We start from the raw sequence: 25,146 nt of genomic DNA on the forward strand, positions 1-25,146 counted from the left end.
ATTTTTCCACCAGATTGTTGGAAAATCTGTCTTCTTTCAAACAATCTTAGCGCCTCCTAACTGCCCACAGAGCTCCATTTTAGTAGATATTGGATTTAAGGTGGAAAGCAGAAACGATCGCTCTCTCAGTCCCGTGACCACGTTTAACACTCGGAGCACAAACAAAGCACAGATCTGTAGAGCAACGTCTTGTTTTCAAACCACATCAGTGCCAGATGCAGTTTTTCCCTAATTAATCGCCATGGAGACTGTAACTGACAGCACTCGTCAGTTAATGAGCTATGATTGATTTGGCTTCGATCGATCGCTTCTCTCACGCTCTCATTGGTGGGTTTCTTGTGATTGTGTGGAAATGCTAACAGTAGGTTCAGGAGTCGCACCAGTGATTTCTCCAGAAACCACATCAACAGCCAAACATCCCGAACAACACCGTGCACAAATGTTATGGATTTAACTTTCTTTGTCATGTGATTAAGAAAGAGTGCGTGTGCGTGTGTTCAGCCTGTTCAGGTGACTTTGTCTGGTTGTGTTTCTCAGTTGTTTGCTGCCTAACAACATCTGACACACACAGAGGAACAGCTGATACCAACACACCTGACCTGACTGCATGCCAACAGCAGCTGCTGCTCAGCAACAAACAGCTGATCTCAAACAGTGTCACATTTATTTATTTATTATGTCGACTGAAAGTTAATGGCTTTAAAATCTGTACAGTACAGAAAAAAGCTGCCTCCAGCATGTGAGCTGGACCTGAACCATGCAGAGTAAAGTTCAGACGGCTGAGACACGGTGTGTGTTTCCACTGACGACACATTCCTGTGTGTGTGTGTGTGTGTGTGTGTGTGTGTGTGTGTGTGTGTGTGTGTGTGTGTTTGCTTTTTTTTTTAAATTTAGACCCACGTGTTTGTGGGGTTTTTTCTTTCTCCAAATATTAGGAAACGTCTCCCATGTCTGACGTTGTTGTGCAACGGCCGACTGGTCGCAGTCGTGCTCCCAGCATGCTCTGCAGCTGGTCGTGGTTAGTCACAGGAGTGGAAAGCAGAGTGTGACGAGCGTGTTTCATTGCTCAGCTCGCATGCGTCCAGTTTCACTTCATGTCGGTTCAGATCAGCCGACTGCGTTTAATAAAAAAAATAGTGAGTGTCATTGAATGCATCCACAGGTGGATTTCAGTTTTCAAAGCAGCAGCACCTCGTGACAGGCGGCTCATCCCAGCCTGTGCTGCAGCCGGGGCTGGTTTTACTGCATGTTTACTGCAGTTTCCTCGACGCTTTACTGTCAGCGATGAGATCAGGACAGAGTTAGGTTTATAACCCAGCAGGTTTGGCTTGTTAATCCAGGAGTCAGATCAGAATCACGAGGTGTTTGTTTGATTTTTAGCTTCAAAGTGTTGCTTTTCCACATCGACATGTCTGCCATAGATGTTAAACTCAAACAGAGCCATTTAAAAAATAAAAAAGCAAAGCTCAAGATTGAATCCACTCTGTCATTTGAGTTACTTCAGGGTTAATGGTAATTAACAAGATTCCCAGCTCATCAGTAGCATTGACACGCAGACTGGGGGGACTGGGTGGTCTGATAGGATCCCAGCGTCTCCCAGCGATCAGAGACACTTTGGCTCCCAGGTCTCCGACAGTCTTTTCCAGCTGTGAGTCGCCACTCTCCTCCTTGACTCAGCACTTTGAGTCTCGACTCATTGTTTTGGCTCACACAGCTGTTTGTTGCTCACATGACGTGACAGTCATGTGTCCCAGCTGTCACAGCGTGTACCGTGAATGGAAAAAGTTCTGCTGCAGAAGTCGTCGACCTTTCAGCCAATCAGGTGACCGAGTCTGTGGGTTGAACTCAGAGACACTTTGGCACTTTTTAAAGTTTAGATGATTTGTACTGTGGTGAGCTCATCTGTTTATGTGGCTGTGTTTACGGTGAGCAGATCCCAACAAACAAATGCGGGACAAAACTGTTATCAGGGATTTTACACACAAACAAACACAGAAATGATGCAGGTTCACGTTATTTAGCACGTGAACAACAAATAGGCTGAATTTACATGTCCGAATGAGCTCTCGGGCACGTAAACGTCATTCAAAGTTTAAATCTTTTGTAAAGCTTTAAGACTTTTTTTTTTTGTCTGAATTGGTGTTTTAAGTATCGTCTACACTTTTATTATAGTTCTGGTTTGATAACATTTTTGTTGAACTTTATTCTGGAAAAATCATTTTCCCCATGGTTTCATGCCTGCACCCTCTACATGCACGAGGTGTACTTCAAAGCGTGGCCATTTTTGTCCTCGTTCACTTGTTGTGATAGGACGTACATTTTTTTTTTTAATTCCTCAGAAGGGCAGCGTGTGCTCAGCATACGTCCCGTAAACAGACACATTAAAACACAGCTTATAAAGTTCTGTTGAAAATCGGGAGTGGTTCTCCTGCAGTTATTTGATTATAATAATAAACACCGTGCCCATTCTTCATTGTACAAACGTGACTCGTTACCTGCACACATCCCGTTAGCTCTTATTGATGCTGATCATTTAAATGGAATCATTGACACACTCGGAAATTTTCTGGTGGTGTTTACGGTTCTTTGTTCATTCCCTTGCAAAAGTTTACATGTGCTCTCTTTTTGAAGTGTCCTCTGTAGTTTCTCATAATGTTATAAAAGAGCGACGCATGAGTCACACCTTATGAGAATCACACGGTATTACTTCATGTCATTGTGCAAAATTAAACTGAATAATAACAGCGGGAAACATAAATGGAATTCTTTCACTGCAGCCAGCAGCAACTTCTGTTTTTTGGCCCTCTCCAAAGACGCAGATTCAGTCGCTGGTCGGTCCAGCTCGAGTCAGGATGCCTGAAAGTTGAACTTGAAGAGTTGAGATGTTTCTTTGCTGAAGCTGTGGAAGGATCGGGGCCCTAAACTCTCTCACCGTCTGAATGATGATGTTTGGGTTGTCGCAGCAGCTAGACTGGAAAGAGGTCAGAGGTCACCTCTTTCCAGAGGAAGTGTCTTCACGAAGAAACCTCACTGAGGGGCACAGGGAAACTCTGACGACCTCCTGCTGCCGATGAGTCACGCAGTGTGTGTTAGAGAGAGAGAGGGACTTGTGTCAGAGTGACCTTTGACCTTGTGTTACTGTAAGAGCAACGTCTGAGTGTTTGTGTCCAGACAGTTTGTGTAAACATGGGAGTATGTGAGGTGGAATCTCCATAGTTTCTACATCTGTCTGTGTGTCTGTGTGTGTGTGTGTGTGTGCAGTCTTGAGTTCATACTGGACACCCGTCGTTTGTTCCAGTTTGTCTGGTAAACTCCAAACTTGAGTCCTGATTAGTTTTCACAGTCTGTGTCTTCATTGCCTGAATCTGGAGTTACCTGCAGCACTGACGGGAACCTGAGCTACAAATACAGAGATTGGCTGACTAAGTGATATATTTATTAATTTTAGTCAGTTTGTCTTAATAATAATAATGGATTGGATTTATATAGCGCTTTTCAAGGTACCCAAAGCGCTTTACAATTGCACTATTCATTCACACACTGGTGGAGGCAGTTACGGTTGTAGCCACAGCTGCCCTGGGACTGACTGACATAAGCGAGTCTGCCATATCGCGCCATCGGCCCCTCTGGCCATCACCAGTAGGCGGTAGGTGAAGTGTCTTACCCAAGGACACAATGACCAGGACAGAGAGCCGGGGGATTGAACTGGCGACCTTCCGGTTACAGATGCGCTTCCCAACCCCCTGAGCCACGGTCTCAGGGGGTTCTGTGTTTCAGAAAATAAAGAAAATGTTAAAACATATTACAGTGTTTAAAAATTCAGATAAAATATGAAGAAAAAAATCTATATTCTGAGATATTAAAAAATACCAATAATTAAAAAGCTAATTTATAGTGTATATTCATATAAAATAATTTTATAGAATCATATTTAGTTGTTTAAAAGCAAATAATTAGCAAAAATACAATGTTTAAAAAAAAAAAAGTATCACAGCTGATGTTCATGGTTCAACTATGCTGTGATAATCCACATCTGTACTAGTACTCGGGTGCATTACCACAAAAAAGTTGCAACTACCCAACTCTTTCCTGCATACATGAATGTCCCAAAGAGCCAAACGAAAAACACTGGTGTTTAAAAAAAAATGTTATTCGGAGTTTCATTAATTCAAAGTCTAACAGACATTTTTAATGGTCACATGGTCAAAATGTAACAGTAACAGTGAACCAGGAAAAATTGCTGACTGCACCTAAAAATGTGGAAGAAGTCAGGTATCTTCAAAGTTTGCCCAGATGACCCCAACATAACGCTTAGCGACCAATATCAAAAATCTCAGTGAGTGTAGAAAATTACTTTCCCGTTGGTTTTCATCTGGAAATTTACCCTTCCAGCATCAGGCGACTCCATCTGGATTCGTTTCTCTGCGATTCTGACTGTTACGAGACTGAGAGTTATAAAAAGTTGTGGAAAGTTACAGAGATTGTATAACTGTGTATAACTGTGTGTGTGTGTGTTCAGGTGTGTCGGGCATCCTCAGGTGTTTACACCTGCCGTGGTTTCATGCGCACATTTTTTGTCATTGTGATTGAAATCATTGTTGTGTACCTGCAGTAGGGCGGAGCTGTTGTGTGTGGACAATGCGCCAGACGTCAAAACAATAAACATGGTTTGCATTTGTTCCTCAACAGCCATCTTATCTGTTTGACCGTGATGTTTGGCATCTTCCTGAAAGATCACTTACGGTTATCTTCTTCTTGGTCCTTGAAGAGTGTTGACAACAGACACAAGATGCAAATCTTTTTTTCTGCCCATCTATTGAAAAAAATGTGCAAAGTATTAACAAAAAACAAACTCTGAGCGGCTGTATCAGGAAAGAGAAGGAGGATACTTCCCCACCAAAGACTGTAGTTCCTACAATGGTCCAAAAGGAAGTTAACGTTACAGTATATCATTGACTGTTTCAAAAAGCTGTCTGTCTCCACCATTACATCCCCACTGCTCTCTGAACTTAGCATTTGGAAGCCTCTAGGGTTTTTGGTCTCCATCGTGCTGAGATCAAGAAGTGACAAAAGGGTTATCCGCTAACCCGACACAAGTCGGTAAACGTCCAACGTTATACTTCATTGGAGAGGTTTTCACTCACGGTTGTCATAGTTTCACTTATTTATGTTTAGCGGCTCATCACTAGGGATGGGTATCGTTTAAGTTTTTTCCGATACCAGTGCCAAACCGGTACTTTTGAAACGGTGCCGGTGCTTAAAGAATGGAGCACAAACTTTGTCCAAAAACCTCTCATGTTTAACTGTTTTCCTCTTTTTCTTTGGTCATTTTAGCCTTTTTGGCCAGGGTGAAGGGAGTATCTGCCATCAAACAAGAAGACAGCCGCATGTAACTATGATGATGTTTGCTAGTTCACCTTACATGCATTAATGTAATAACGTGGTTAGCCTACTCAACGTAAATTACACACAAACAACATTAAGCTACTCACGCAGAGAAGAACGGCTGCTGCTGCATCATCATCCTCATCATTTCTGCTACACTGGCAGGGCTAGGGGCCAGGACTCTCCTCTTCGGGTTTTTGGGTATGTTGCTAACTCCGGGTCCGATAACAGGCACCACACCCGCAGTAGATGTGCACGGTGTGAGGTCTCGCAGCAGGCTATCAAATACAGCGCATTTCTCAGCTTTTAAAAAAAACGCTATGCGTCGCCAGATGTTTCATTGGATTCGAGGTGTTACCTCCTTTGACAGTATCACAGTATCAGCTTAAAGCACTTTTTGCAGGCTGCTGAGTTTGCATCTTTTGCTGTGAAGTACATCCAGAGTTTTGACCGCTTCGCCTTGGACATTTTTAATCTGTAGCTCTGCTCTTAAAGAACGTACGTACCTGGCCCCGCCTACTATCCTCGGAAACGTAAAATGATTGGCTAGAATCTAAAGTGTATCACAGCTCAGGAAAAAAAAGCACCGAAATGTGCGCTGCTTTTCGGTCTGGTTACGACCGTTTATGTCAGAACCGGATACTGGTACCCATCCCTACTTATCACAGCCAGCCACTGCAGGATGGTTGCCAGGTGGTCAACTAACCATAGGAAAGACATTTTTCTGTAAAGGGAAAATGTGTTTTCTGTGGTTTCTGCAGGTTGAAATTGGTGCAAAGACATTGTTGCACCAATAACCTCCTTGCGATTGCTTTGGAGCTGCAGCAGGATGCTGTGATGCCCTGTGGTTTGTGTGGAAGAAGCTGACTTGTCCTCAAGCGCTTGCCAACTACTCGCTGAGTGGCAGTGAAACTGCAAAGAGTATGACACAAACCGAAAATGGAGAACGTTTCTCTCCAGAATAAAAGTTTAGCCTTACCACTGAAACCGCCGAGTTTCAAAAGACACAGCTTTTATTTTGAAATAGAGCATTCTTCATCTGTGCAGCATCCTGATAGAAAAGTGGAAAAGCTGCAGGAATGTTTCCTCAGTTTCACTCACAAAGTTCAGTCTGATTTTAAGGTTTCCATCTCAATTTCACTGACACAAGTCTAAAACCTGCTGCAGGATTTAAAAAGAACTCAAAGACCTGTACAGAGTGTGTGTGTGTGTGTGTGTGTGTGTGTGTGTGTGTGTCATAAGTATAAAGCACCGCTGCTCAGGTCACGGTCACCTCAGCTCGACAAACAAGTCTTTTAGTCTTTTAAACTTGTCAAAGTGTCAGGTCGGCTGGAGCTGGTCACTCAAAACCGACCCAGAGTCAGTGCACAGACACGCACAAATACAGACACACAAATACAGACACCTACACTGAGCTGTGAGGAAATTCCCTCTTAACTTTCCCCTTGAATTCTCTGCAATCTCCTTGTGAATCTCTGAGTTCATGTTGCATTATTTACGAGTAAATAAGTGACTCAGTGTCTAAAGAAACAACACAGTTAAACTTCTGCAGAATCAAAGAAAGGTCAGGCTGCAAGTGAAGAATGAAGGCGTTTTTGAAACATAGTAAGAAATACTTCAAAAATAGAAGAAAACTATAAAACAAATCGTATGAAGAATATGAAAACCAGTCAGACAATTATACCGGTAGATAAAAATGTGCCAGAATTTGACATTTTAATTGGATTCACAGCTCTGAGGGTTGAAACAGCTGGATAAACAGCTGCAGGGAGGCGGACGTTGTGGAGCGAGGTCGTGGAGTGCCAGCTCGCAAACACAAAGAAGTTTTTGGGGTCAGTTAACTGCAGCTGATCTGAACCACTCGTAAGTTTACCTTCAGGTTTTGAACATATTAAAGGACCTAACAAAGTCGCCGCACTTCTCTGTTTGAGGTCGCCTGATGTTATTAAAGCTGACCTCTGACTGGAAGTTGAGGTTCCTGCTTGACAGTGAGCTTAATTCTGCAGAAGGAGGAAGGACGTGAGGCCCAGCGGCCCACACGTCACGTCACTGTGGCGCCTCTGTGGTCCGCGGCCCGCTTCCGAATGTGTAAAACAGGGGCGGAGCTTCGGAGCTGATAAAGTTCTGCAGAAGAGATGGTGACGTCCCTCTGCTCTCTGATTGGTCAGCTGGAAGCTTGATTACCAAGATATGAATACTGCTACCAAGAATGTTGGTTCTGCTAATATTTTCAATGTCTGATATTTCTAATCAATAATAACTTGTTTTTATTGATCACTATGAACAAATACTAATAATAATGAGATCTAATCAGCAGCAAGAGGATCTACATTCCTTCTGTCCATGTTAGTGTCCAGCTGCTGGTAATTTAAAGCTTGCTTCTGAACTTCAGTACCCAGAAGCCTTTGCTGGTGTTGGCGGTCAGGGTGGAGTCAAACTGCGAGTTTCAGATAAAAACTTTATCGACAGCAGTGGTGTAACAAACAAGACGGACACGGTTCTGTGAGGGCCCACCTCTTTCTGAGAAAGCTGTCCAAGCTGACCAATCACAACGCTCGCTGTGGTTTATGTGTGCGTGTTTGTGTGTGGGTGTGAGTGTGTGTGCATGTGGTTTATTATTAATTCTGCAGAAGTCTATCTGTCGTGGTGTGTGTGGTATTTCTCAGCAACCAACTCAAATTCGCCCTTTTGTTTCCTTTTCCTCTGCATCTTGTCTCCGCTCATGTCTCCTACCTCATTTCCTTGTGTCCTGCCTCATCTCCTTGTCTCGCATCTCCTCTCCTAGCTTTGGTTTCCTCTTCTGTTTTGTTTTTCTGCCTTATTTCCTTGTGTCTTCTATCGTCTCCTGTTTGTCTCCTCCTATGTTTCCCTTCTCCTCTTGTTGCCTTCTCTTCTCCTTGTTGCATGTGTCCCTTCCTCTCCTGGTTTTCTGTCTTTTGTGCTTGTCTCCTGTCTGCTTTTCTTGCGTCATGCCTTTGTTCAACAAACTCTCAGATGCACCTGTTGCTGCTAAAAAACACTGAACCTGCACAAACCATCTCGCTGCCCAAGCCAAACTTGGCTTCCAAGGCTTCACGTAGGCAAAACGTGGTCCAAGGGTGGTTACTGACCCAGTGACCAACAGATCCTGGCGATCCTGCAGTGAAAGGGATGCAGTTTAATGCACCTTGATGCTTAGCAATAAAATAGTCTGAAGAAACGTGCAAAGATGGACGAAGACAACAGTGGTGTGAAAGTTCACGAGATCTTTTGCAAACTCTGCCAGTCAAAGTTGTGTCTTTTTGGATGAGCTGCAATGAAGAAAAGGTGTAATGATATCAAACATGTTTATTCTATCAAAAAAAGCCTGAAATTAGACAAACTGACGGAGTTTTTGGAGTTTGCACTGTCATTTGTACCAAACTGTCACAACTTTAGCAAAACTGAAGTTTTGCTAAATTTTATTGCAGCATTAAACACGTGTCTGCATCAATACAATCACATTAAAAGTCATTTAATCCCAGCATGAGTCAGTGTGGCTATCTGCAAAAAAAAAGAAGCTGCCCTTCTTTTACACCATTTTTCTGAGAACTTGTTGGTCAGTAAACTGTGGTTTTTGTGCATGTGTGACTAACCCGCGGGTTAACCTCGCTGTGCTCCAGATCCTGCACCGGGGTGCATGCCACTGCTCTGAGTGGGAGATTACTGGGAGATTCCCTCTTGAATGTTTCTGAGATCTATATATACAAACACACACACACACCTGCTGCTGCTGCTCAGCCGTGTGTGTGTGTGTCAGATGTGTTATGAGTGTGTCACTTTGCAGTCATACCGCCATGTTTATGCACAAAAACACGAAGCAAACCGCTAGTGAGAAAAAGGAAGTCATCGGGGGGGTTCTGAGAATTACTGCGGTGACAGATCATGTGACTTTCTGTAAACTGAACCGAAATGGGGCTCATTTACATCCCACCGCCATCTCAGACAGGAAGTGTGTTTGTGTGACATTATTTTTGTTTGTTGACTTTTTTTCTGCTTCTCTATTTTTTTGACATGTAACACAAAAACTGGCTAATAAACAGTGAAAATAATCTACATGTGAAATCAAAGGGAAATGAGCGACAGATTGATCAATTAATATTGTTTTAATTTGTTTTTAGTGTTTTTAGGTTGTTGTTTTTTTAATCCAACACTTGGCTTTGAAGTCGGGCTTCACAGACTAACTATTATGCATCAGTTGTCAGCAGCATAAGTTTTGTCACATCCTTGCAGCACTGAAAGTGTTTTTTGCTTTTTTTTGACCAGTGCAGAAAGTGCATTGCTTCTGTACAGACTCAGGACCAGCTGCAAAGGGCCGTGCAGGCAGTGCAGGGGACACTAATGCTGCAATTATGGCTGCAACATTGGTCCTTTGCTTGCATGCACAGTTGTGCAACTATAATGGCGGGCGCTCAGGCCACCCTGGACTCGCCAGTCCTCCTTAGCTTTTTGTTCCCTTTCCACACAAAAGGTCAAATCAAAATTTTAAGGCACACATGTTGTCATATCTGCACAAAACAGTGTTTATGTCCTCCGATTACAAGCATTCCTGAATTATTATTATTATTATTATTTTGAATTGTCAGAGGAAACCACTTTTGAGCGTGATGCCTGCAATTGTTCTACTTTGCAGTAATCCTCACTAGCTTATAAATTATAGATCAGTGCTCTTTTACAGCAGACAAGGGTTTTATCAGAAGGGATGTTTGGTTTCCAACTGTCTCTTAACTAACACCAAGATGGTGTCTTAAGTCTTTCCAGCCAATGACGCGCTCAGGCTCCTTACATCAATAGTATGAGGCTATAAAATGTAACTTTTACAGTAAATTGAAATGTCTTTTTCTGCAGCTAGAGTAGTAATGTTTGGTGAACACAAAAATCACAAAGCGCACCTGAACTTGGCTTCAAACGCACTATTTTGGAGCCACGTCCTACAGGATAGTTGTCATAATCTAGAGCGTGAGCTGAAAGAGGAGACAGAGTGATCATAGAGGCATTTTCAAAGTTTTCTGCTGCAGTCTCCGTCTCTGTGCAATTCAGGAATCTCTGACCTCCTGCAGTGATGTATTGACTAAATGCCGGTAACACTGACCTGCTCAAAGTTTAAAAAGAATCGAGAGCTGCACCACAAGCCAAAACCAAACCAGAACACAGCCGTTCTCATAGGTTGATATGACCTTTGTGCATCCACTGCCATTTGCAAAGTTGTCAACGTCAAGCAGAAACTTCCAGTAAAACTTTCCACACTGAAATATTAGGCGACCCGAGAGGGATTCTTTAAAAACTTTGCGTACATGAATGCATGCAATCATGCATGCACATGAATTAAAACAGTTTTTTTTTTTAAAAAGCTGCAGAGGCCGAGAATGAGGACTGAAAAGAAGAGACAAAGCTTTGCGTAGTCTTAAAAAGACAAAACGGGGTCCATACTCCAATTAACAGACTGCAACAGTGCATGATGCTCTCATTAAAACTAACCTCTCTCAGGATCGCCTAAACCAAGCTCACTGTTCTGAGTGAGTCCAGTGCTAACGAGTGACGTCAAAGGATCACAAAGTAACCTCACTAGCCTCAAGTGACTAGTGGAAAATTAAATCCGCTTCCTCGTGGAAATCACCTACAGTATTCCTGCACATCCTGAAAAAATCTTAAGTCTTTAGAATTCATCCAAATATCAGTTTTCTTAAATGCTGGAGCTGTCACAGCGACAGGTCTCTAGTGATTCACAGCAACAGGACAGTTAATTTTTTTTATTGGAGTAAAAATGTCTTCAGTCATTCAGAAGTCTTAAAAGTGCTGAATCCGTTGGTAGCCTGGATGCTCGTGTCGTTAGCATGTCTGCTGGCCGGCAGTGAGATGGAGAAAATCAGCCATCATTGTTAAACTGACCCTGCACATGTATGCAGGCATTTCAAACTGACTGAAATCAAGACAGAGAAATTAGTTTGCTGGTGGTGGATGCGAACAGCGACGCGCCCCTAATGTATTCGTATTTTTCAGTATTTTTGGTTGTTGTGAATTAGTTATTAGTTTAATTCTGAGTGGCATTGATAAAAACCTCTTAAATCTGTTTAATGTTCTGGCAAATTACCAGCATTTATACTGAATCCCAAATGAATTGACTCTTCCTGTGTGTCTGTGTCTCAGCTGATCAGGTGTATGGAGACCAGGACATGCATGAAGTGGTGCGGAAACACTGTATGGACTACCTGGTGAGTAGACGCGTCCTTTTTTCCTCCTCCTGTGTTACTCTTACAGTTCGAGTCTGTGTTTATAAAGTTTTTGCTTTTGGCGTTCAGATGAAGAACGCAGATTATTTCTCCAACTACGTGACAGAGGACTTCACCACATACATCAACAGGAAGAGGAAAAACAACTGCCATGGCAACCACATCGAGATGCAGGCCATGGCGGAGATGTACAACAGGCCAGTGGAGGTTTACCAGTACAGCACAGGTGAGTCGAGAAACAACCTTCATCGCCGTCAGCCAGTCGCATCCATCTAACAACCTCCTCCTCCTCTTCCTCCAGAACCAATCAACACTTTCCACGGCATCCATCAGAACCACGACGAACCAATCAGAGTGAGCTACCACCGCAACATCCACTACAACTCCGTGGTTAATCCCAACAAGGCCACGATCGGGGTCGGACTGGGACTGCCCGCCTTCAAACCTGGGGTACAAAAACCAAACTCGCTTAGCACATCAGACTGACTTTAGTTATCCTAAAAGTTGGGAAATCCCAGTTCTGCAAAAACACAACAAGTAACACAATAAATAAGTAGTAAAGCTCAAGAAAGTAGAGCATGACAGATTGGTAAATCAAGCGAATCAAGCTTGATTTTATACACCTGTGGCCAATGAAGTGTTTGAAACACCCGAGTTCAACGATTTGGATGGGAGAGCGAAGACTCCTGCCTAATCCACCTCCATACCATCAGAGATGCAGGCTTTGAACTGAGCTGCATGGTCTCTCGCCTCCATAGCAGGACAAAATTCAAGTTGTCTGACCACAGAACAGTTTTCCACTTTGTCTCAGTTCAATCTAAATGACCTTTGCCCCAGAAAAGATGGCGGCAGCATTTCTGGATCATGTTCACGTGTGGTTTCTTCTTTGCAGCTTTAACCTGCATTTGTTGTTTGAATGGCACAGAGAACAGGCTGTGTTCACAGACCGTGATTCCTGGAAGTGTTCCTGAGCCCATGCACGGATTTCCATGACAGAATCATGACTGTCTTAAATGCAGTGCCGCCTGACAGTCCAAAGATCACGGGCATCCAATATTGATTTTCAGCCTTGCTTTCTGCGCCAGAAATTTCTCAAGATGATGTACTTCAGCATGCAGAGTCCAGTTTTTTTTGGAGACTGGTGAACCTCTGTCCATCTTTAGCTTTAAGAAACTCCGCCTCCCCAAGACGCGCCTTTTACACCCAATCGTGCTGCTTACCTGTTGCCAGTTAACTTAATTAGTTGCAAGCTTTTTCTCTCAGTTTAAACAGTTGACATGTTTTCTGTGTTGTATTGTGAATAATCGAAGGGTTTGCTGGTTCCAAATCATTGCATTCAGTTTTTGATTACACGGCGTCGGGGTTGTTGCGGTCTCACGCCGTCTGTTTAACGGGCCTGAGAACAACTTCTTGAAACATGCCGTTTATATGTACAGTAGAGGGGGCAGATCAAAGCCTACAAGTCTCAAACTTGGCAGGGTTTTTTGATGAAAACTTTCCTGTGAGTGCTGTTACGAAACATTCGTCTACAGCTCCAGCGCTTCAAGATTTGTGATGCAGAAACGTATTTTTATGTAGATGCATGCCTGTTTTCAGTTCAGCGACTCTTTGAAGGCGCCGTTTCCGTCTGTGACTCCATATCTCTGCTGCTGCGTGGTTTCAAAATGACAACAGAGATACGAGATGGTCTCAAATGGATGCTCAGCCCCCCTCTTTACACTTTATAAAGACGTACTGAGTTTTATCACCTTAGCTGAGATTGTCTGTATTAACCGTCCTGCAGGCAGAAGTAAAATTTATGAAGGACTTTAAGTTTGACACATTGTGCCTTGTTTTGTCTCCTTTTCCCAGTCACTAATAAAATCTGACCAAATCTAGGGTTAAAGAAAACCGCTGTTCTAGCTGATATTTAGCCTTTTAGCTCAGGGAGTTGTGTGTGTATAATAAATATATTTCCTCCTCCTCGCAGTATGCGGACCAGTCTCTTATGAAGTCGGCCATCAAGACGTCAGAGGAGTCGTGGATCGAGCAGCAGATGCTGGAGGACAAAAAGAGGGCGACGGACTGGGAGGCCACCAACGAGGCCATTGAGGAGCAGGTGGCCCGGGAGTCTTACCTGCAGTGGCTGCGGGACCAGGAGAAACAGGCCAGACAGGTGGGACGGGGGAGCCGGGCCATGAATATTCACTGAAAATTATTTGACTCAGAACTGTGTGCTTTTATTTCACTTTCGAGAAAAACCTGTTGTTCTAGCAGCAGAATCCTTAAACCATCCGCCCTGTTTTCGTAACTGCTTATGTAATGTAGGAATGTGATGGATTTACTTTCATTTTTAATGCTTTCAGACAAACCATACAGACAGATATGAATTGTGCTTTCAGCTAAACACCAACTCAGTCGATGGTCATTTTAAACAGGACCCACAGTTGGACCTGGAACAAAAATCAGATTGCCATAGGTGACCCTAACCGTCACTCACTGTCGGGGTTAAAAGGTTTTGTGTCACGATCTGGTACAGGGATTCAACGCAGAGCGGTAAGGTATCTCCAAGGTGTGGTTTATTTACAGTGCAGTGCAATATATGTACAGTGAAGGGATCCAAAAAACTCCGGGGGGAATCACAGGGTAACTCGCTCACGTCTTCTCCGCTCACACTCACACACTTTCCCGTAGCAGGGAGGTCGCAGGTCCGGGGGGGGGGGAGATCTGAAGCAGACGAGAAGGCAGGTCACCAACAAATCACAAGTCACGGATATGAAGCACAAGAGCTGTGAGAACACTAACGTTAGGGGTACAATCATCCAGCGACGAGAGGATCTGTGTTCCAGCCTCAAATAGTGCTCCCGGTGATGATGGGTGAGTGTTGTCAGGTGTGTGTGTGGGCCAAGGGCGGGAGCCCACAGTGAGCTCCGCCCAGGCAGAGAGGGAGAAAACAGCAACAGCAATTGTAGCCTTGTGGGGCCGACCGGGCAGGCACGGAGACCATGACATTTTGAACCTTTTCACTTTAATTTGTCGCCATCATTTAAAACCCCACAGAGCCAGCTGGCTAATTTGTGCTTTTCTTTGAAAGAAAATTATACAGCAGTTCATATCAGGCCACCAAAACCATTTATTTACCTCATTCAGCCGAACGACAGATGAGCTCGTGCCACAGCGAGGCGACAACACTTCAACCGTGCATCCGTAATTTACAAGAGTCGCTGTTCCTCCTGCAGTAGCAATCAGACCTGAATCAAACGTGCTCGTCCAAATGAACTATAAACTGTGACTTTTGATGGATTGTGAGCCACACAGTTGCTTTTGTCGACCATGTATGTCAGATACAAAGACAAGGATACCAACTACCCATACCCATCATTTCATTCACTCTGACACACCCGGTGTTTAGTTTGCATGTTCTCCGTGTGCTTGTCCCGGTTTTCCAGCAGAGCATCGATTTCTCCCGTCATAAAAAAACATGCTTGTTAATGCTCCCTTTGTCGACCCACTCCTGCAGGAGCTTCCTGGTTAAACAAATATAACTGATGGTCAGGTGGAGGTGTTTTCCACAGAGTGAGACGCCTGTGAAGCAAATTGCCTCAAATCCCCTTAATAATGAGTAGGGTTTTTCCTTTTTTTTATAGTCGGTAGTTTCACTTTGGAATACCAATGAAGGTCCTTAAAAAAACCAAAAAACACCAATGTTCAGAGTTAAAATATGAAGAAGCTGCTCAGCACTGATTTGTTATATACAGCAACGACTGAATTAAGAAGATGTAAAATGAAAGATGCAAGCAGTATGCAGAAAAACTGCTGGATATTTAAATCTGGAAGATTTCTTGTAAACTGCAGGCTGACACAAACCTTCTTCCCTGTTTCTAACAGAGATATCTGCAGCATTCAGGGGAAGTTTAAAGAGGAGCCACAATATTCAATTAATATGCTATATTCTGATAGATTAACAGGATATACAGTAAATCAGCTGGTTATTTGTGGGCCTGTAAAACAGAAGAAATAGCCATTTATATTTGAACCTACTGACTCAGTGACTTAAAAAGCATCAGTTCTGTCTGCTTTAAACCGTCCTGTCAAATAAAGGCATGAAAAATAATGAAAAAAATGTCTTAAATTCAGTTTAAGTGGATGAAACTTTGCTGGTGTAACAAAAACCAAAACTTTTCTCTTTTTTCAGCCTCGTAAGGCCAGTGCCACCTGCAGCTCGGCAACAGCGGCTGCTTCCAGCGGGCTAGACGACTGGAGCGCTCGGTCACCACGGCAACGTGACTCAGACCCCTCCCACTCTGACCTCACAACTCCCCCATCAACCAACAACAAGCCCCCTTCCCCTGCAGGAGCTGCCCTCATCCTGAGCAAACCCCCCTCCCCCTGCGCCCCAGGTATAACACACACATATGTACCTTGGCTCTAAGTCTGCACACTAAAACGTACCAATCTGCTTTATGAGGACTTAATTGTGTCCACACAGTGTGAGCTAATGTTTTTTCCTGACGTACCTGTATGTATCTCGGCCTGTGCAGGTCCCAGTAATCAGAGTCGTCACCATTTGGAGTACAGAGCCATCATGCAGGAGATGTCACCTACAGCGTTTGGTAAGCGTCACACACACTCATTCACACCTTTGAGGACCTTATTTTTTATACTGTGTGTTCCTGTGACGTGAGTCTGTCACACGGCCCTTTACAGGTCCATTCCACAGAGAGGTTCAGACTCCACGTTCACACATGTAAAACTGTTTGTCATTTCTGAATGGCCCAATCAGACTGCAAAAGCTGCAGTTCCTCTAATGGCCACTTGAGGAAGTTCAATCAGTCCCCACAGACTTCCATATTAATATGTCTAACTTTACAGAAGAAATAAACATGTTTACAACCTCATACAAAACAAAGTTTTGGCTTCTATGTATAATTTCTTTCTCCATGGCAACAATAATTTTTATATAGAACTTCCTCCCACAATCATTTTGTTAAGGCTCGAAGGTTTGGGTCAACGCTGGTTGTGCTTTGTTAGCTGTCTGCTAGGCTTCACATCCACTAACTGAAGTTTGTGCTGTTGGCACCTCATGAAGCGTATTTACGGAAATTATCTGACAAATAATATTACTTTAGAAAGCTGTCTGATAAAGATGGACATGGCCACCGTGACATCACCCACTGATCTGCATTTTGAAGACTTAACATTAGCATGCTGGTGTTTTGGAGCCATAAGTTGGATTTGGATTGTAGGGTGGAATACTAATTTATCAGCAACTGTAGTCATCAAGTTGTCAGCCATCAGCACAGACCTCCTTACAGTAAGTCATAATATTTGTTTGATAACTTAATTTAAAACTGCTCCAAAAGTACAAACAGTAAAAAAAAAAAATAAAAAAAACCCACGTCCAGTTCAGATAGCCACTGGCTACAGTTCCCTGTGCCTGACAGTCATGTGTGGCCATGTATCTGTGACTCAGCATTTAAAGCAGGTCATCCACTAATAAGAAAGTCAGGGGTTCATTCCTCAGATCCTCCACTCTGCATGTCAAGTGTCTTTGAGCAAGATACCTTGATGCATGCATCGTAATGTTTAAATAAATCCGCTTCCTCATTTATGAGGTATAGAAAAGTGCTTGTATGAATGTGTGTATGACTGGGTGAATGATGCTTTGTGGTAGAGTAGAAAAGTGCTACTCAAGTAGCCGTCCATTTACCATTTACTCTTAACCATAGCTTCCATTCAAAGGAAGCATGTGCATTTTCTTTGCACATGTGTAGAACAAATCTGGGTCAAATGCTGACACCCAGTTAGCTTAGTAGCATTAGCGTGCTAAGTTCCACCCTCCAGTCTAAATATGGTCACTTCTGGTTAAAAAAACCCCATCAATGTCGAGGCTTCAGAATGCAGATTGTAGACACCAGTCGGGGGCACATTACAAATGGTGTGGTCCTAGTTTTGCAGAGATGTCCCTCCAAGGTGTAAGTTTCCTCCTGGTCCTCAGAAAGACGGCTATAACCGTACACTCGTGTAGCTGACAGTCACTTTGTTTACAGTCAGTCCTCAACAGGAAGCAGCTGAGCCGTGTGTGTGTGTGTGTGTGTGTGTGTGTGTGTGTGTGTGTGTGTGTGTGTGTGTGTGTGTGTGTGTGTGTGTGTGTGTGAGGTTATCTGAGGACGTACATGCTGTTGTTGCTATGAAAAAACACACAGTTTTGTTGTTGTTGCTGTATGTGTAACAGTGTTATCACGTTTAACGCACAAAGCTGAATTCTGGAGTGTTTATCAAAGTACAAGATGATATTTAACTCATCAGGATGTCTCTCTGTGTGTCTCATATCAAATTGGCAATTACATGCAGAAACACACTGCATGTAATTGCCAATTTGACCCCATTCAATTACAGATCGTCTCATTTATGGCAAGTTTTTAATGACGGCTTTGGTTATGCTTCAGTCTTATTTTACAGTATAATAATAGCTTAAGCAGGATAAAACGGATATGAACAAAACTGAACTTTGAGGGCGTTGTTTGAAAAAGGGTGGGAAATTGCAGCATTGTTATTTAAAAAGTCACCGTGTTGCAAAATGTTAAAAATTGCAATAATATCGTATCATGAGTGAGGTATTGTTATAATAACTGTGTCATGAGTATCTGAGTCTCCCCTGATCCTGCTTTGACTGTTAGTTAAACTAAAAAGACAACGACACGTTTCTGTCATCGCGGTGAAGTGGCGTCCACTCAGCGCTGCGAAATCTGTACGCCAGCAGTTTAAAACAAGAAGACCGTAAAGTAATATCAGGACCGCTTTGCTGAGTCATTCACTCCATCTACCTAACACACAGTTCAGCTGTTGGTGAGCCGTGATTTCAGATGTTAGTCACCGAGCCTTTGTAAAGTGGAACATACTGCATTCATGGTGCACACTACTTACAAGTGCAACACATTAACCTCATCTCCTGTCATATATGTACGGGCCACTGGTTCCTGTTTCTTTTAGTCGGGTCCCGATAGTTCCCAAAACCATGTTTGTGTCAACATGTATGTAGACACTGTTATTACTTATTTGAAGCGCTTTGGTTAGTGTCATGATGGTTTTTGGAGCCATGAGTGAAACATTTAGATGAGAGGGTGAAGTGTTATCAGCTAACTTGAACTTGCAAGCTGCAATTAAAGGACATAGATTCCTGCTAATTAATGTTATGTAACTGACTAATAACATAATAAAACTCCATTCGCCTAAAGTGAAGCACAGATGTCTTTGATGTTATGTTAGCACAGTTAACCACACCGCAGATGCGATTTTTTTTATCAGTTAGTTTCATTAAAAATGCTCTCAAAGACACCAGCAACACAAATATGGTGACAGTTCAGTTATTTCAATTGGTGAAAGCAAACTTTAGCATTTAGGAAGGAGCATCTACTTCGCACCTAAAGTGGCCTCGCCCCTAATTCTAAAAGATGCATGAGTTTGGGGCAGAAGAGTTGTCAGACCTGGTGGCTGTGGCTGAGAGGGGGGTCACAGAGTTATCCACCTCCTGTAAGGCTCAGACACACAGGTGAGACAGAGTCCTCAGGCAGATCGTTCAATGAACGATGTCTTTTCAAAAACAAATCTCAGAGAAAGTCACCCTCTCACCTTGTATTGAACTTATGGTAATGTAATCAGTTAGCTTCAACTGGTGCCAATAAGTGCTGTCAAAAGCCAAAGAGGAAGAAAAGTTACAATTTCCTTCCAGAAGCAGTCAAAGTGGCAGAAACTTGAGTGGTTTTGTCTCTGGTTCTTGAATAAAACAAACTCCACCTGATAGCAGAGCAGCTATCAATGGGGAAAGATACACACTGTGCTAATATAAATTAAGTACATAAGAAATCCTGATATCGGGCTTGATTAAACTCGACCTATTCGCCTTTTACTAGAGTTGATCATTAGCTTATTTGTAAGTTCATCACAAGCTTCCAAACATGTGTTAATGAGTTTAAACTAAAGATGGGCAGACCGTGACCCTCCCAGAAGCAGCTCAACTGACAGAAACTTGAGTGGTGTCTTTGTTTGACCATTTTCTCCTCAGCTTTACATGATGAACAATGTAACTGAGAGCAGGGGAGATAAATGAATGCAAGTATTTCCTTGAGTAGTTCATCTTTAAATATGCTTATTAGCATGTTCTGTTTATCAAAAGCTTCCTAACACATGTTAATGAGTTTAAACTAGATGGCCAGGCAGCGAGGGACCACTCCTAAAATTAGTTAATCAACACTTGAGAGTCATTGTCATCGTTTGATCAGTTTCTCCTTGAGAGTGTAACCAAGAGCAGAGGAGAGAAAGTTCGGACTCACTGCGCTGAAATAAAACTGCTGCATGTAAATTGGTGAAATTACATGAACAAATTTTGGTGTCTTGTGTTCATTTGAGACTCCGATCAACAGCAGGTTTCACTGACCACATGTTTACTGCCGCATGCTCATCTTTAATTGGCCAGATAAAATTCCCAAGCGATTAGTCATAAAAATAAAGTAAATCTTTGTTTTTGTGTAAAATCTCACTGCCCTCTGCTGTGCTTCTGTGTCACCTCCTCCAGGTTTCCTGACACGCTCACAGCTTTAGGAGCTTCGTTTTCAGTGGTTCAGAACTTGTTTGTTTTTTAAAGTTTAAAGTTTTGACACATCCCGGTGGAGCTAGATGGATAGCGGTGTGCATTATCGTTTGAAAGATATTTGTTTGTGTTTATGGCAAATGCCAGATTAATGCAACCGCAGCAAAAGAAGTCACAACTGCAAAGATAGAAATAACAAAGTGCTCTGTAACAGCAGCACTCAAATCGCCGCAAAGTACAAGCAACACATGCCTGGATTTGTCCAGCAGAGATGGACCAGATGGTCGTTCTGCAGGCGGGAGACGTCCCGATCGTAGTTGGTCGTATTCGCTTTTCCATCACCTCTCGGGACTTGCTGACTCTCGTTACTGTTGTTGGCTGTTGTTCCTGCAAACTCAGGGAGATATTTAAAACCTCATTACATTTGCTCTGATTATCAGAAAAGAAAAAGACAAAGTTGAAACCCTCTCTGCAGGAGTAGTTTTTCTACCAGCATCAAACTACTCAAAGTATAAGCATTATAATCATTTCCTGTAAATCTGTTTAACAACTATCACTCTCCCTGAATTTTCACAATAGACTGCAATACGTTCACCGTTCACAGCTGATAGACAGCCAGACCCCGGCTTGATTAACTGGGAACTATTCAGCTTTTGTCAGAGCTGATAACAAACTGTTTGTGCATCAAAAGCTTCCTGACACGTGATAATTAGCTTAACACCAAAAGATGGATAGACAGAGACTGAGCCCCACTCCCCAAAAATAAAGCAGAAACTCTGACTGGACGAGCTTTGTCTCCATCTGACCAGAAGCTACAGACACACTGTGAGACTAACACAACTTTAAATGAGGGCGAATGACACTTTCACTGTGTTGAGCTCAGTCATTTAGGTAAATAGCATTAAGTTGTTTTTAGTGTCCATATGTAGTCTTCAAACTGATTTCCTCATAAAAAACCACTGCAGGACGTCACATCTGAGGCCAGCGCTCAGTGCCCAGCTTATCCTTATAGTAACCGATACCATTCAGGGAATCGTGCTTCATTATTTTAGGCATTTTTGTTAATGTCACTGTTTGTTGCTCTGCATCACCTCCTCCTTTCTGACACTTTCACACCAAACCTGAGGGGATTTTTCATTTCTTTTGTGGCTCAGCAGCCACAGGTCTGTCACTTTAGGCGTTGATTAATTCAGCTGTTTGTTAATTGAGCTTTAATTCAATTTTGACAAACTTATGACGACCCGAGCTTCTTTGACCGTGACCTCATCTGCTTTTTTATTTTTTTATTTTTGAAAGAGCCTCTTGTCTTTTTTGACACGGTGCCCTGCTTTGTCCCTTTGGTTTTGAGGCTTGAACAGACCCGAGCACCCGAAACCTATTCAGGTGTCGTTGTCAATGTCTCTGGCTTTTTATTAACACCGTTCACGCTCAGCGGGTGTTTAAGATATGATTTTTCAAACTTATGATGTAGAGCAGCAGTCCCCAACCTCTTTTGCGCCACGGACCGGCCATTAAGGTGTCACGGATAAATACAACAAAATAAAATGATACGACCAAGACAAAAACGGTGGTATTCTGTAAATATATAATAAACGCGAATTCACTGTGTAAGTGTGTTTATTATTAGCAGCGTCCTCCTGAAATGCACCAACAACATTGAGAGTAACATCCTCCTCTCTGCCCTAAAAATGTATTTCAAAATAAGACACAACTACAACACGGGAAAAGACCCAGAGAAACAGAGTTAACAACAAAAACACTGAAAACCATAAATTTCACACCCGAGCCACAACTCTCGCGGCCCGGTACCAAACAACGCATGGACTGGTACCGGTCTGTGGCCCGGGGTTTGGGGACCGCTGATGTAGAGGACAGCCCATGGGCTCACACTGCAGAGACGTTTGGTCAGTTTTCATCGCGTTCCTCCTGCCATGTCACCAAATGACACGATGAGCATTTCAACTTTTACTGAGAACATTTTGACCCCATACCAAGTCTAACATCGTGTATGGCTAAACATGAAAGCTTATTATAACACCTGGGAGAACAGCCACACTGTTAATTTTGCTGGAAATAATTTGGACTGTCTTTAACTCTCAACACTCCCTCTGTCTTTGTTTGCATTGGGACCTGAAGGAGCATCTGCACATGAAAAAGGCAAATGATGTCAGACTTAACGAGCAGATCATGTTGCAGATAATATCTGGGGTGTTCATATTAACTGTCACCATCATAAATTAAACCTTGCGTGCTAAAAGAACCCCAAAGTGCTTCAGACTGCTGTGAGTACTGTCACAAACAAAAAAGTACTGTCCCTCAGCTGGCTTCCTGAAGCTAGCAAATGAAGTAAGGTTTGTTTCAGAGTGTGAGAGTTTTGATCTGAACTGCAGAGGTGGATGTGAGCAGAGCAGGTCTGTGTATTAAAAGTTCTCATATGTTTTGTGTGTTTGTGTTTCAGGCCTGACAGACTGGGAGGACGACGAGATCCTGGCGTCGGTGCTGGCGGTGTCTCAGCAGGAGTACCTGGACAAAATCAAGCACCAGAGCGCCGCCATGCATCGAGAGAGAGAGCCATCACCCGACAGCAGCTGATAACTGGCCCGATACGCACAAAACAAAACAAAAAAACGCGCACACACAACAACAATGACCCTTCAACCCCAGCATCCCAACCCCACCATTACTCTCCTGCCCCTCCCCCACTTCACCTCTGACCCACTGAAGGAGCTCCACCAGGGAAAAAATAAAACATCCAACAATGATGCACTTTTTTTTTTTTTTGGTTCCTCATCGGCTCATATCTCTCTGTTTCCACTCCGTCGACTCTCTTCCCTGCTTCCCATCTCACTTCCTCTTCCTTGCCTCTTTTTTTTTTTTTTCTGTCTTTTCGTTTCCTGGTTACCACTCGGACGGAGCTCGGTCTTAACGCTGACTCGGCGTCAGCTGTAATTTGTACTTTTTGACATTTAAACATCGTTCTGGGCAGCTTTGAATTTTAATCCTCGTGTTTAGGGATGTACTGAAATATTGGCGGGAGATCTGCATCGCCTGCTGCCGACCTTACTGACTGCCGTTTGACAGCGTTCAGCGACGACAGCGGCAGACGTTTGCGCATTTGTTTCACTTCAGTTTCGTCCAGGCTAAATGTATAAAAAGTAGTGATATGAAGAGCTGAAAGACTTTAAGTTTTGATTCAGTGAGTTTTTTGTTTTTTTTATACAATGAAGGTTCCTTTGCATAAATAAAATAAAATAATTAATAAAAAACTTAAATAAACAAACATTGGTATCAGTATCAGCTGTAGGACAAATTGTACTTGTAAACATTGGCCCAGAATTTTGCAATCGGTACATTTCTACTCTTTGAAATCAGGCCGTTAGCTCTGCAGCTAACATCATCATTGGTTTGAATGAAGAACGCTAATCAGAAGTGGGGGGAAAAAATGGCGGCCAGTTGGTTGTTTGTGCGTCAGGGTCCTGGAGGCTAACGCAATTACCTGAAGTCTTACACCACTAACAAGCTATATTTACAGTTAGCTTAATTAAAGAAGGTGTGTTTGTTAGCTTTTTTTTCCCTCCCCACTTATCGTAGCACACGTTATGCTAGTTAGAATTGTTTCTTTGGCCCTTTTGTTACTCATGCTGGTAGCCATTCTGCGTCAGGGAATGACTGCATTTTAAAACTTGATCATGCTAATCAGGATTGGAAATATTTAACAATGTTAAGGTTAAGTTAGCATGCTCGTCCGTGAGCAGGCTATCACTTGAAGTCTTACTGTTTTAAGGCTAGGTCATTAGCAGCGCTGCTAATAAACGGAGTCGCTGTTAGCTTAGCAATCAGTAGCAAAGTAGTAATTTTTCCTTCTGGCAGTTGTTTTGCGTGAAGATTGCTAGTCCCATAATCATTGTGTTTAGGCTAAGTTACCCAAAGTCTTTAGCGAGCAAGCTATCACACAAAAAAGTCTTATTATGTTTTAATGCTAGCTAAGCTTAGCTTGGCTGTAAAAAGCCAAACCAACCCTCCACCGCTACTGGCGGCCATTTTATGTCGACACATTTACTTTCTAAAACAGAAAAAGCGCCCCCAGCTTCACGGCCTGTAACATCCCCCCACAACCCATTCCTCTTTTTGTCTTTCTCCTCTTCCTCCTCTACCTTCATCATCATCATCGGACTTATTTAGCTGCATGTTTAATTGACCACGACCAATATCATCATAGAGAAAAGCGTAAAAAAACCAACAAAAAAAACAGAGAAAAATAGAGAGAATTGTCATACTTATCCTCTTAATGATTGATTACTGTTGTTATTATTAATAATATAAGTTTGTTTTATTTTATTTTCTCGTTTGGGATGAAAAAACTTTTTCTTGGAATAAAAAGAGGAAAATGTTTCTGAAAAAATGTGGTTTCTTTTTTCTTTTCCTTCTCCTTTTCACTAAAGTGTAGCCAAAGGCTACATTCACACTGCAGGCGAAAGCGCATCAAATCTGACTTTTTTGACCCTATGCGACCCATATCCGATCATGGTGTGACAGTGTGAACGGCACAAATCCGATATTTTCAAATCCGATCTGGGTCACTTTCGTATGTGGTACTGAATCCGATACATATCTGATGTTTTAGAAAGCGACCGCTGTTTGAATAGTCATGTCGCATTAAATCCGTCTTTTACGTCACCGACACAAGACAGACACCAATTATCAGCACCGGAGAAGCGCCCGAGAAGACATCGCGAACACTTCCTGGCCATCCAGTGAAAGTGTTGGGAAGACAACGTTGGAGAAATGCAAACATTTTCTTTGTACTGTATAATCTGCAGATTCTGACAGAAATTGCAACTATCCTTTGAAGCACCGCTCCTCTAAAACAGCAATAAGGATAACTATTAGGCCATATGTAAATAACGAAATAACGAAATAACTTAAAGCAAAAATGTAACGTCC

The 25,146-nt window shown here is 42.8% G+C and overlaps 1 protein-coding gene across 2 annotated transcripts in view; it reads left to right on the forward strand.

Moving 5' to 3' along the window:
* Positions 1-24,604, forward strand: part of otud5a (OTU deubiquitinase 5a) — a 39,603-nt gene extending 14,999 nt beyond the window's left edge. For both annotated transcript variants that reach the window (XM_023152248.3, XM_004568180.4), the window contains exons 3-9: positions 11,551-11,615; positions 11,703-11,859; positions 11,935-12,083; positions 13,603-13,788; positions 15,808-16,012; positions 16,154-16,225; positions 22,661-24,604. In XM_023152248.3, the coding sequence (XP_023008016.3) occupies positions 11,551-11,615; positions 11,703-11,859; positions 11,935-12,083; positions 13,603-13,788; positions 15,808-16,012; positions 16,154-16,225; positions 22,661-22,794 (968 nt within the window). In that variant the 3' untranslated portion in view covers positions 22,795-24,604. The remainder of the gene's footprint in view (positions 1-11,550; positions 11,616-11,702; positions 11,860-11,934; positions 12,084-13,602; positions 13,789-15,807; positions 16,013-16,153; positions 16,226-22,660) is intronic.
* The last annotated feature ends 542 nt before the right edge of the window (positions 24,605-25,146 follow it).

This window comes from Maylandia zebra, linkage group LG20, assembly GCF_041146795.1.
Source record: "Maylandia zebra isolate NMK-2024a linkage group LG20, Mzebra_GT3a, whole genome shotgun sequence".
Classification (NCBI taxonomy): Eukaryota; Metazoa; Chordata; class Actinopteri; order Cichliformes; family Cichlidae; genus Maylandia; species Maylandia zebra.